At 38.8% G+C, this 13,206-nt stretch overlaps 1 protein-coding gene across 1 annotated transcript; it reads left to right on the top strand.

Moving 5' to 3' along the window:
* The first annotated feature begins 6,916 nt into the window (after positions 1-6,916).
* LOC108674048 lies at positions 6,917-12,817 on the top strand. Its single transcript, XM_018161947.2, has 3 exons — positions 6,917-7,111; positions 7,566-8,320; positions 8,618-12,817. The coding sequence occupies exons 1-3, from the start codon at positions 7,067-7,069 to the stop codon at positions 12,234-12,236; spliced, it is 4,419 nt and encodes a 1,472-aa protein (XP_018017436.1). The 5' UTR covers positions 6,917-7,066; the 3' UTR covers positions 12,237-12,817.
* Positions 12,818-13,206: the final 389 nt, after the last annotated feature.

Below are 13,206 nucleotides of genomic sequence, written 5' to 3'. Positions count from 1 at the left end.
CATAGTGGCAAACCAGAGCTTTTTTAGAATCAGTTCATTTTTAATTTCCTCATTTACTCAAGATTTAAACCAATTTCTTAAGTATGATAATGCTGGTATCCAGGATACTTTACTGGTCTACTTATAGGACTCAGAAATGAACTTGAGGGAGTCTGGGAGAGTCTAAAAAACTCTCTGCTTTGCCACTATGCGGCGTGGAATCGATGACCATGATTTGCACAAACGCCTGCGCGAAAAAAATAAAATTAGATTGATTTACGTGAGAAATTTCCCCGTTTATATACATCTTCCTGAGTGTGGCCTGACCATGGACCTGGGGACACAGACACTAACCACTACCTGGGGACACTAAGTCACTAACCACTACCTGGGGACAATAACCACTCACCTGGGGACACTAACCACTCACGTCTCACCTGGGCCCTGGGGACACCAACCACTCACCTGGGGACACTAACCACTACCTGGGGACACTAACCACTCACCTGGGGCCCTGGGGCATAGTGGCAAAGCAGAGAGTTTTTTAGACTCTCCCTCAAGTTCATTTTTGAGTCTTATAAGTATTAAGTAGACCAGTAAAGTATCCTGGATACCAGCATTATCATACTTAAGAAATTGGTTTAAATCTTGAGTAAATGAGGAAATTAAAAATGAACTGATTCTAAAAAAGCTCTGGTTTGCCACTATGATCCTGGATACCAGCATTATCATACTTAATAAATTGGTTTAAATCTTGAGTAAATGAGGAAATTAAAAATGAACTGATTCTAAAAAAGCTCTGGTTTGCCACTATGCCCTGGGGGCACTAACCACGAACCCGGGGGGCGGGGGTACTAACCACACATGGAGGCATCTTAAAATTTTTGTAACGAAATTTGGCAACTTCAGAGGAGCACAAAAATAACGAATTTGGCAACTTCAGGAGAGCAGAACTTCAGGAGTTAAACTTCACTTTAGCTGGTCGTACCATAGTCCATAGGCATAGCATCCGCCGGCTCAACGCCTCGGAGCGGGACAGTACTGCATTTTCAAAGTTCGAGAAAGATAGTTCTAGAAAGGATGACGTAGCAGCCGTCTACTGTCACCGTGTCACGGGAGCTCAGCACAAGAAACCTCTTGCTTCAACAGTTCAACGGTTAGAACAGAACTCGTCACCGCCGTCGTCTGCGCTCCTAGACCTAGAGCAAGTATGCTTGTATATCGGCAGAGTCCGGCTGCACATTTGATCCGGGCTGCCGGATTTTCATAGTGGTGGTAAAAGTTTGATGGTTAAGAGACCATTAGATAGTACTTTTAAACTTTTCATAAATATTTAAAATTGTATGCAATAGCAAAAGTTTTTAAATTGATATAAATTTCCTTTTTTTAATTCATAAATTGGTAAATGGCGAAAACTTTTTTATACAACATTGGCATGCACTATGCGCATCCTAAGTATTGTAAATTCAATACAAATGATTATTTACCTTGTATGTGTAAGGCCCACATGTCACTTCTCAATTAGTTGCCAGCAAACAACAGCCGTCGTAAACGTAAGAAGTTTTAAATATACTGGTATGGCAGATGAAGCATCTCATTTAGAGGTTTATCTGAGAAGCTTCATGAATAAACGAAAAAGACAAATAACACCTACCCCATTCAAGCAAATTCTATGAGCTTGCCGACAGTATGTGAGAAAATTGTGCAACAAATTTGCCCAATATGTGCATGTCTTTTGTTGTAAATTTACAGTTGTTAAATTTGCAGACATATTTCCTGCAGCCTACTTATCTTTAGTTTCTGTGTTAGCACTGTTCATACTTTTGAGGCAAAGAGCCTCACAGATGGGCAAATGAAACTGTTGAAACGCAACATAAAAAACTCGTTTCAAATAATATCTTAAAGCGTAGTACATGTAAAATTTTACACATCTGTTGCTGTGGAGCACCAGTCCCCATCTCCAATGCTTATTTAATTTGAAGGTAGATGTTTTTTCCAAAAAATCTGCACGTTTCAAATATCTTCAAGTGAAAAACAACACCATGAGACTAACTTTTTCCGTATTTAATGTAAACACCTGTCACAGAAGCACTTAAATTTTCTGCTATCCTTACCCAGCGGTTGTTGTGGCACCCTGATTACTTCAAAAAGAAGCTGTTATTAAATAGCATTAGAGCCTCATACGATGCTGTACTGAGCTTTATACGATGTTTTCCTCCTCTGAAGAATTTAAATGTGCTATATTCACGCACGTATTCTATGTAACAATTATAGAAAGAGAAAGATCGCGAGACTAACATGTATCTTTATACCATGCTATCTAATAAAATTTAGTTTAAATGTCATGAATCATGACTACCATGGATTATATCGTGTTATTGAGAACATTTTATGTAATAAAATGCATATGAGCGCAAGAACTTCAATAATCTATAGTTTAGTTTCAGCAAAAGATTAAATGATAAAATTTTACTTTATTACGGCAAGTGTGCAACAAAAATGCGATGACGCAAGGCGCACCTTCTCTTCCGTCATTTGTTATGTGAATATCACAATTTCACGTTACATTCACGTCGACAATGAAGGTAACAATTGAACGGTAAGAAGATTATACGATGACATGGTCGTTAATCCAGCCAAGATCGGCCACTTTCTCCTTTCCCGTTTTCTCAAATCATCTTGACGTCAATAATTGATTGATGCGTCAAAATGGAAAGAAAATGACCGTCTCATTATATTTTGTTGATTAATTGGAATGCACTTACACTCGACACTTTATTGAATGAACACATGGATAAGATAAGTATACATTTTCTTTCGTTTGCTGCGGTCTGAGAAACGTTCCGGTCTCATATGCAATCGATATCATAAAACAAAAATGTAATGGAATTCATCAATCATATGTAAATAAAGAATCTAGAAGAAGTATAAAAAGCGTTAAAGCCTTAATATTATCTTAATAGGCTTAATTTAATGACACTGTTTTAGCAACACGAAAATTTTCTTTAATACACCTAAGTTGATCCATGGGACACAGCGTCGTTGTCACCACGCGTCACCCCGCACAGGAACTGAGTCCCGACACGAGGCTGAGGACATCGCTGCTCATGCGGGTAGCGGGGATCAATTAAAATATAAATTTAGCTATTTGGCGGCCTAACTTTAGCAAGCCCGCCGCATACGGCGGGGGAGGGAGGAAAAAGTCCATAAAATCGGAAAAAAATGAATGGGTCATATTGTACTAATCGTGAGACATGATCTGCACGTTGCAATAAAAAATGCATCATTTTTTAATCAAGTTCCCTTATTTCTGATGCTCTAGCCATAACATAACATAGTGATGTCGGCGCTAAAGAGTACCTAGGCCTGATAAGGCCTGTCGCCGAATCTTAAACTTGTCGTGACTTGTTCATAGAAGATCTAAAATCATGTCAATTGACCGATTATTTTCAAGACTGACGATAGTTTGAAATAGCTACTATAGACTTCCACCGGGTTCGATATGGTGCTAGGCATTTCAAGTCTGAACATATATTTTTCCATAGCTTTATCTAGTCTGTTCTTGAACGCGTTCATACTTGGAGCGCCAAGGGCGTAATAGGCGCTCCAAGTATAGGCGTAATGAATAAATAGGCGTAATAAATAGGCGTAGTATAATATAATAGTATATATAGGCGTAATAGGCGCTCCAACGACGTAAAACTGCAAAATGATCTTGATAGTTTAGTTGACTGGGCTGATGCGTGGCAACTGCGTTTCAATACAGACAAGTGTAAAGTACTTCACCTCGGCAAGAGCGATGAACAGCAAGCTTACAGCATGAGAAGACACGGTTGCAACGAGAGGGTTATGATTGAGAAGTCTTGCTTTGAAAAAGATCCTGGAGTTTGTGTCGACAAGGAGCTAAAATTTTATAGGCATATTGAAACGCAAGTTAATACATCCAATAAACTGCTTGGGCTGATCAGACGTTCCTACGAGTAGCTAGATATAGAAATGATGAAGCTGTTGTTCACCTCTGTCGTGCGCCCGAACCTAGTGTTTGGAAACGTTGTGTGGTCACCGAGACTTGAAAAGGACAAAAATTTAGTTGAGAGTCTTCAAAGACGTGCAACAAGGATAATCCCAGGATTAAAGGGCAAGTCTTATTCAGGGGCCACAGCTGTAAACTAAAAAAACTGCGGTTCAACTTATCCACGCGACAACATTTCTTCTCGCTTCGAGTCACTGACATGTGGAACAGCCTCCCTGAAGATATTGTTGACGCTCCGAGTATGAACGCGTTCAAGAACAGACTAGACAAGGCCAAGCATGAGCATATGTTTAGTCTTAAAATGCCTCGTACCCTACGGAACAAATGATATCTAGAAGCGACTTTTAATCTACCGTCCGTTAAAAATATCTGATCAAAAGGCCAGTCTAGCCAAGAAAAGTACAAGAATCTGTGACAGGCCTATCCAGGCCTATTCTTTAATGCCGAAGATACTATACTATATTAATAGGGGGGGCTGTTCCGCATGTCGGTGATTCGAAGCGAGAAGAAATGTTGTCGCGTGGACAAGTTGCAAACAGATGTTCTTCATGATAATTTCGTTGGGCATTTGCAGTGAAGCGCTTATTATTTTAAAATATTAAAAACCCATTTAAATACTCCAAAACCCACTTAAATATTCCAAGTAGACTCCTATAGCGTGTACTACATCAGAAATACAGAACGCAAATATATGGTAGGAATGCTAAGAATATTCGCAAAACACACATAATGAGTTATGTATAGACGCAAATACGTGATGCATATCTATTAAACTCTCCTACCATGACAGGATAAAAATATTGTCGATAAACCACAAATCAAGCAGGATAAAACTGAATAATAATAGGAAATACAGATAAGTTTGTCACGGAGCTTACCAGCAAAAATAGAAATTGCGTAATGATCAGAGAGCTGCAGCACAAAAACCTTGTTCATGCTTAAGAATCTAATGATAATTTAAACAATATAAGGGCAACATTACCAATTTATAGGTAACACTAACAATCTAAGTGAATAATCTAAGGGCAAAATAAGCAATCCAATTGCAGATGAGCGAAGATTGTATTCATGCTAAATGAAATTAAATTTAAATCACATATTCAAACTCAATGCTAGTGAACTTCTATATAAAAGACTATGATAAATGCAATTTAAAACGAGAGGATAGCGCGAGCAAAAAGGTGCGAAGAAATAGTCTACCTATAAGAATTATGTAAACGTGAATTTGCACAAATGATTAACCATCTTGTTGACAAAACGAGGATGGTTACCACCATTTACTCCTTCACTTAGCATAGCATAGTAATGTCGGTGATGAAGGATGTGGCCTGTCGCCGATTCTTGCACTTTTCGTGACTTGGCCACAAGAGATCTAAAAACACGTCCTTTGACCGGATCCTTTCCAAACTGACGATAGTTTGAAATAGCTACTAGACTTCCATTGGGTTCGATATGGTGCTAGGCATTCCAAGTCTGAACATATATTTCTCCATAGCTTTCTCTAGTCTGTTCTTGAACGAATTTATACGTGTGCCTATAATATCCGTATTATGAATAACGTAACGTAAAGGATAACGAAATATCCTTTACGTGTGCCCAGAACTTCATTTTATGGTGACAAAAAGTGCATGTCGAGCCAAGAAACCCTCCGAACGTACATATTACTATTTTATTTAATGATTGAACATCTAGATGCTAAGGAATTGAGATAAAAAGAATTAATAACATTAGAAACAACGACAACAGGAATTGTATCATATCATCAGCCGCGTCGTTGAAGGAAATAATAGAAGCGTCAAAGATATGAAAGTGCTCTTCAGTTGAAATTATGAAGGTTTGCACGCATGTATATGTTAAATAGTCATGATAAGAGGTCAAATGTTACGACAATGTATTATCGGAAGAATTATTTAATGATTTACAAGAAGCTTTGCGCTGAAAAAAGCGATAGAATGTATAAAAAAGAGTGATCTTGAAGGGGGATTTTCTCATATCAACAATGCAGTATTTCGAAGAGTATCAACCGAAAATAATTCTGTCATGGAATATTGTGATCTCACGAAGATAAATAAGCGTGAGTGGGAGCGAATAAGCTTGTTTCATTGTGTGGTACGAGGGCAAGGGTGTGATTGTCGGGCATAGAGCAGCGGTGCCATTGTTCAGGGCATTGTGGGGCCGTGACTGTCAACTTGCGGAGAGGCTTTAATAGGCCGGACAGATGAGAGCGTCCGCTGTACTGCACCGATCGGGCTGGTCCGTGCAGCGAAACTTCGATCATGAGAAGTTAACTATTTTGCTATTACTATTTATTAAATTATATATATTATAATTTTTATTTAATTTAATTCATATACTTCTTCATAGAATTGTTAAGATATACATGTTATATATCAATACTTTTTTTACAAAATTGTTAATAAATACATGTTACACATCAGCGTAGCCAAGATAATGAATCAGAGAGCAGGATTAAATGCAAGGAGAATCCCGACCGATAACCATTTAAATTTACAGTTATTTTTTTATTGCAAACTACTAGCGATACGATAATGCTAACTTAACATATCTTGATTACCGACTATCACACATTCCTACTGGATATATTTGTTCACAGTAAACATTTCTAAAATAAGACTGTATACTGACTTTTATTTGACATGTAAATGGTAATTTCGGCAAACATTAATTAGGTAGAAAATTCATGCATTTAGTAATCAGCGTGAATATTTTTCAACAATTATGGACACTGACACAGTTTCACGTATTAGTTAGTGGCTCAATTCTGATGAAAGTTGTATAAAAATGAACCCATGGCTCTTATATGTTATCTTGAATTGTAATTTTGGATGAGGAAATTGGTTTATCTTTAAAATTGTGTTCTTCAATCGATTTTCTAAAATTATATCATCGAGGCAAAGTTACGATTTATTGAGTGCTGAAAATAATTGTAACATTTTACTAAAAGAATTAGCAGTAATGTTATAGGAATTTGTCATTGAAGAAAACCTTTTTCTAAAATCTCAGTAATTTTTTTCTAGATAAACATCAGTGAATATGAGTGCATTAAAAGAGAAGTTACTGGACATGCGTCTTCAACAGGTAAGACTGAAGTTTTTATCTTTATAAATAAATAAGATCTCTATAAATAAAGTACTAGGTAAATTTTTTCATGTGTGCATGGAATAAATGGATTTATAAATTGGTAATTGTTCAAAAATGTATACGAAATTACCAAAATTTCTCCAGAAATAATCTGTATAATTTTACAAAATAATAGTCAAACTCTCAAGTGTGACAAGGTTAAATAGATCTTTGCTACATTTGCTTAGGCTAACCCAGGAATTATGTTCGAACAACTATAGTTTTTAATTTAACCGCGTAACCTGGGTTATTTCTTTTGAGATATATGAGTTTTATATATTAGTAAACATATTAGTAACATATTAGATATTAGTAAACATTCTCGACAGAAATCTTAGTTGCAGCACAATTTTAGTCTTTTTAACCTAGTAATTTGTTGTTAATTGCTAATGATGTTCTATCTGATGATCAGAGGCCAGTTACATCAGCCCTGTTGATGTTGGTAGTTCTGCTGCTACTGCTTGCCATCAGCTGTCTTTTTCTGCGCTTTGAAGAACAAGAAATAGAAGATCGAATCCTTTTCTCTGATGACAAGATTCAACATCTAGCCGAAGACCAGCAAAATAATAGAGAAAAAGAAGGTTCAGTGGTGGTGAAAGAAGCTCCCGAAACACGTGTTTCAGATGGTGGAAGTACTGAAAAATTAAGTGGCCAACGAAAAGAAGAAATTAAATATCTGGGCGGTCGAGAGGCTGTTGTTTCTGGGACCAACGTTTTAGATAGAGGTATTTTTAACACACGAGCTGACATTTCGAATGATCACAGGAACCCTTTACTGACAAGCGATCAAGGGTTTCCCTTGGGTGATACTTTTTTCGGGAACGAAACTACTGACAACAATCCGTTGTTCATCCAACACGACCCGCTCCCTCCTTCACAAGACGATCGAACCGAAAGTAACGAACCTGAGGACACAGGTAATCCAGGTTTAATTCTTTATTTAGAAGAGCCTGGGATGCATGTGAAGATTCCCGACAGCGCGTGGACGTCGTCGGGCGTGCAGTTGTCCGACATCGAAATTATGGAAAGTGGAGCCGAAGTAGTAAGTCCCGTGCTGCGGTTGTCGGTGCTGGATCCCATCCTGAGCCAGATTAAAGTGCTGGACGGCCGGGAGAGGAAAGGCAGAACAACGAACCTGGCCAGTTTGCACTCAAGCACTCGAATAAGGTGAGAAATGAGTATCATTGCCTATCATACTTTGTCGTTATTTTATGACTCAAATTTTGAAGGAAAGGAATTTGTCAACGACCGAAATGTTGCACACAACTTCTCAAGACGTTTAGCCAAAAACTGTGCTTTGAATCATTTTAAAAAGGAAGTTTCGAGGTTCCCAAAAGTTCATTAAATGCCTGCTTGTTATTTTTTAAATTTGTTAGTGTTTTAATCAAATTGAGCATCAAATGATTAAATGCGACCAAGGACCTAATTTATCTCATATTTATTCATAAGTGTTCCTTTCAACAGGCTGAATGCTGATGACTACCGAAAACTGTTGCATCAACAAGGTTCTGAAAAGTACGAGTCGGGATACCAGGATAAGGATGACCTCGTACAAACTGTTACAGACGACGACAGCTTATTAGTGGCTTGGGCACCCGAAAATGATTCCTTGCATGACTCTAACCAAAACGACCGTGTCCACTCGCTGTCTCATAAAACTGCTGCAGTTACTGAGTCCTATCTTGAAGTCAAACAATTGGATGAAGCTGAAGAAAAAAGCCGCAAGGGAGTTGGGGGAACCGCCGCATCAACCACCGAAAACTCGGAAATTTATCATCGTAAAGCTGCAAATGATTTGAGCAGTGAAGTCCGTATTGTCAAATCTGAGTCAGATTCATCAGGAAATACTTCTCACCCAGAAGGGTTTTCTACAAAGGCAGTTGTGCGTAGAGGTTTACTTCTACCCGAAGTCAAATCTCGTCGAAAAAGGGCTCTCACTTTTTTCAGAATTTCGGGCGGTGGCGCGAGGCATTTGAGGGACGTACCCTTGGGTCCACTTCCCCCTCCCAGCGACTACACGCCTTCGTATGGCATTCGAAACTCTACAGTAAATCCGGAGATGAAACGTCAAAGACTCAATCAAATCCTCTCTGGAGTGAACGAAGAAGCTTTGCCTAAAATTCAACCACTTCTACTTCCATCATCAAATACAAGCATGTTTCTTCCAGATATGTTAAATCTGACTCTCCCAACTCTACCTCCATTGATAGATCCCAAAGAGTTAGCAGACTTTTTCACCATCCCTCCTATAGAAGAATGGTTTAAAATACCAAACAAGACCTCAACAATTAATTGGACACTGCCTGATCCCGATCCTCTGAAATTATTTGCGCATTTTACTTCTACAAGTGCCCCAGTATTAGAGCTAGCAGATTCAAGCCCCAGTGATTTAGGTACTACAGAAAAAACTATAGATCCCTCGCGACTATTTTCTCTGATGAGAGGTGAAATTTCAGCCACTGATGGTGGATTACTTTCCGCTTTTCAAAATGTCATGAAAAATGGAGACATCGCGGCATTGCAATCAGCAATGGAACTGAATACGAATCAATCAGCAGCTTCGAACTCATCTGCAGTCGATATTTTTGAAGCACTCAGACTGAAATTCAGTCCCCAGTCTGAAGAGGAAACTACTTCCTCCGACGGCTTGGAGTTTTTCAGGAACATCACGAATTTTTTCAATAATAAAAATGTGTCTAACTTTCAGGATACTTCAATACAAAACGTTAGTGATTCACAAACCGTATCCAACATGGAATCAGTAATCGGAATCAAATTAGGAGGTTTGCTTGCGAACAAAAACTCTTCTGATGCAATGATGAATACGTTGAAAAGTGTATTCCCACAATTGAGTGAAATGCCAAACGCCACAACTCTCTCGTTGCTGCCTGGTTTGAGCACGATTGCTGCAGCCATGAAATCCGCGACTAATTCGTCCTCTTACGATGAGAAGGGTAACACAACCGAGCAGTCCTCGGCGCTTCCAGTTGAACTAAGTTTCGAACACTTCCTCGCTAAATTTACTCCGGCCCCAGAAACGTCATCACCCTCATCGTCCGCTGCAACCGTAACACCTGCTTCACAATTCGATTCCGGTTTGCAATCTTCTACCGTAAAGTCAGTCACAAATTCAGACTTTTCAAATTTATTTTCTGGAAACGGCCAGACAGCGTCTCCTCCAATTGACTTCCTGTCATTCTTTCGGGGTCAACCAAATTCAGTCTCAATGTCCGCTCAAATAGATAAAAACACGATGGCATCAGTGAATCAGATGGTAAAAAATGCACTTGGTGCAGGTTCCGAAACTATGAGTCCATCCATTGCAGGACTGCTATCCAATACTAATACAAGAACCATGAAAAACATGTTAGACGCCATCATGAAAACTACGGGAGTACAGTATGAAAATAATAAACCAATAAACAATCAGCTTCAAGGGTTTTTAGATGGTTTTTCGACTCCATCGCTGTCAGTAGAACCTAACTTGGTGGTCACCAAGCCTCTACCAACAAACCCCTTAGACTTTTCGAACCTGTTCGGTATCAATGCAAACAAACCATCTTTAAATGAAGCATCAGGTGCGAATCCTGCTCTACCCTCCAGAGGATATTTACCACCGCTAATAGGAATGCAATCTTCAGTCCAGATGCAGAATGGCTATCAGGACATGAGTGCTCTGCTGTCCAATGCTTTCAGAAAAAGTTTATTGATCTCTCCGGCATTGCATTCGCTGGCCCCAGGTAATCGTCAGAATATATTTGGACTTCCGTCATTGCAACTGGATTCAAACGCCAAATCACTGACGAATTCTGACAACCTAGGTCGAATGGACACACGTGCGCAATCAAATGCAGACGGAAGCAATAAATCACTAAAAAATGATCACGATGATATTCCACAGGATGATTCAGCCAGTGATATGTTGTCTAACCTTGACGGGAACATTAATGGACTTCGTCGTATGATGTTTCTCCCATTCAGCTCTCATCATCATGGATCAGAGCGTAATAGACGAAGTGACTCGGTGAATTTGTTTGGCTCGGTTAATTCTAACACATTTCATCATAATAGACCTGGTCACCCAATGAAAGGACCGTCAGTTGAGGAAGTAAGGCCACTGCTATCTTTCTCAGCTAACGACAAAGAAGCCAGTCATCTATTACGACTCAGTAATGAAAGAGGGAATAATGGACACCATTTCATTGAAAAATCACCTCAAACAGAGGCGGGAATTCAACGCCCTGCTAATCTATTTCAGCATGGCAGAAATACACAAACTTATTTGAACAACTTGAATAATATCTCTCCATCAAAGTTCAATGATTTGATGTCAGCTGGAATGTCTCAAGAAGTTCTGCAAAACATGTTGCGAGTTATGAGATTGGCACAGTTACAAAGGCCGACAAGAACTGAATTTGCGTCGCATAATGTACCAATTTATCCTGCAGTGCGCTACTCTCGTACTAAAGACCAAAATGACGGGACTCCATTGAACATTAGGGTTGGACGCACTCTCTTCGGTAATGATGCAACAACCTCCACCACTCCGGATCCGACGTTACCCCAGAATGTATCGCTTTGGCCTTTCCCAACGTATTCAAAAACTTCTACAACCCCAATTCCAACAACCTCAACTTCAACTCCTGCACCATTCACTTTTCCAACCCTTCCACCATTTACTTTTCCAACCCTCCCATCATTGCCCACATTGCCACCAATTACTACTCTACCTCCACCAGCTGCCTCCAATACCACGGAGGATGGTTTTTCGGCATTCCTTGGAGAACAAGCAACAAAGATGAGTAGTTTTTTTGAGCGTATGTCCAACTTTAGCGTGGATGCGGTGACCGTATTACGGGACACAGGTACGGTGGTTACGGCGTTAGGGTCAGCTGCGTCTCGAACGATCAACGCGTTTGTTGACGTCGCTCAGTTGCTAGAACCAGTCACCAACCTCATCGCTCGTAAGATTCAGGAGTCGGAGAATGAGGGCAAAACTACGACCACCACTGAACAACCGAGAAGCTATAACGCATATCAAAGACCGCGTCCTCTACCCGATAATTCAGTCTATTTTCAGTAATTTTTGTTTGATATGGATAGGGTGCGTAATTCTATTCACACAAACAAATTCATTTGACAAATTCATTTCAGCTGCTGAATTGTTAAAAATAATTTACATCGGCGAAATAAAATGTTGCGTTTAACTTTTCCTTTAATATAGGAACGATTCTCTGTCAGTTTTTTTTTTATAATATACTTTGACACTATGTACACTTGATTATGATTTGAATAAACGAAGCCATGAGCAGAAATACTCATTTTATGGATTATTTCGAAAAATTTCCCTCTCTCGTGAAATGTCTCAGAGGAAGCTTGAACTTGATAGCAAATTATTCATTTGCCAAAAGATTACCATTAAACTGGATGCTGATAATACAACTTTACTTCATAAAACCGTTTATGAGCCATGTGATCACTTGATCAGTGGAAAATGTTTATTAAAAGTATGAAGATTTGTTAGCTAATGCCAAGTTGTTCTGGCGAGGCAATGTATTTTCAAAATGCGAGCATTGGAAAAGAACAGTAATGGTAATTAATTACTGGCAACATTAACAAGGTTTAAGGTAAGACAAATAAAATTCATTGATAAATCCTTGGTCCCTAGTGACTTTTTTTCTCATCAAATAAGGATGAAATAGCGTATGTTTATTACAAATTAATCAAATAAGTAGCTACTCTCTCTAAACGTTGACCTAGTTTCCCCAAGATATCTTGTACATCCACTTGATACTTGGATTTTATTTAAATTAATAGGAACGGTATCGTGTTTTAGTTATTAATATTCAAAATAAAATGTATTCGTGGTGACGACAAACATGAAAATTTCTTCCTTTTTGTAACATATTAGAATCACAAGCAGAAAAACAAAACTGTCGAGTGACTAGTGTCATCCTAGGGGCAAGAGTACAGGCATGACGAGCCTCGTGTGTTGATGGTTCTATTTAAATTATGGTAAAAAATATTCTATTCAGGCTATTCAAGATATTATA

Source organism: Hyalella azteca, unplaced genomic scaffold (assembly GCF_000764305.2).
Source record: "Hyalella azteca isolate HAZT.00-mixed unplaced genomic scaffold, Hazt_2.0.2 contig11130, whole genome shotgun sequence".
In the NCBI taxonomy this organism is placed as follows: domain Eukaryota; kingdom Metazoa; phylum Arthropoda; class Malacostraca; order Amphipoda; family Hyalellidae; genus Hyalella; species Hyalella azteca.
This window is presented reverse-complemented; position numbering and strand designations above follow the sequence as displayed.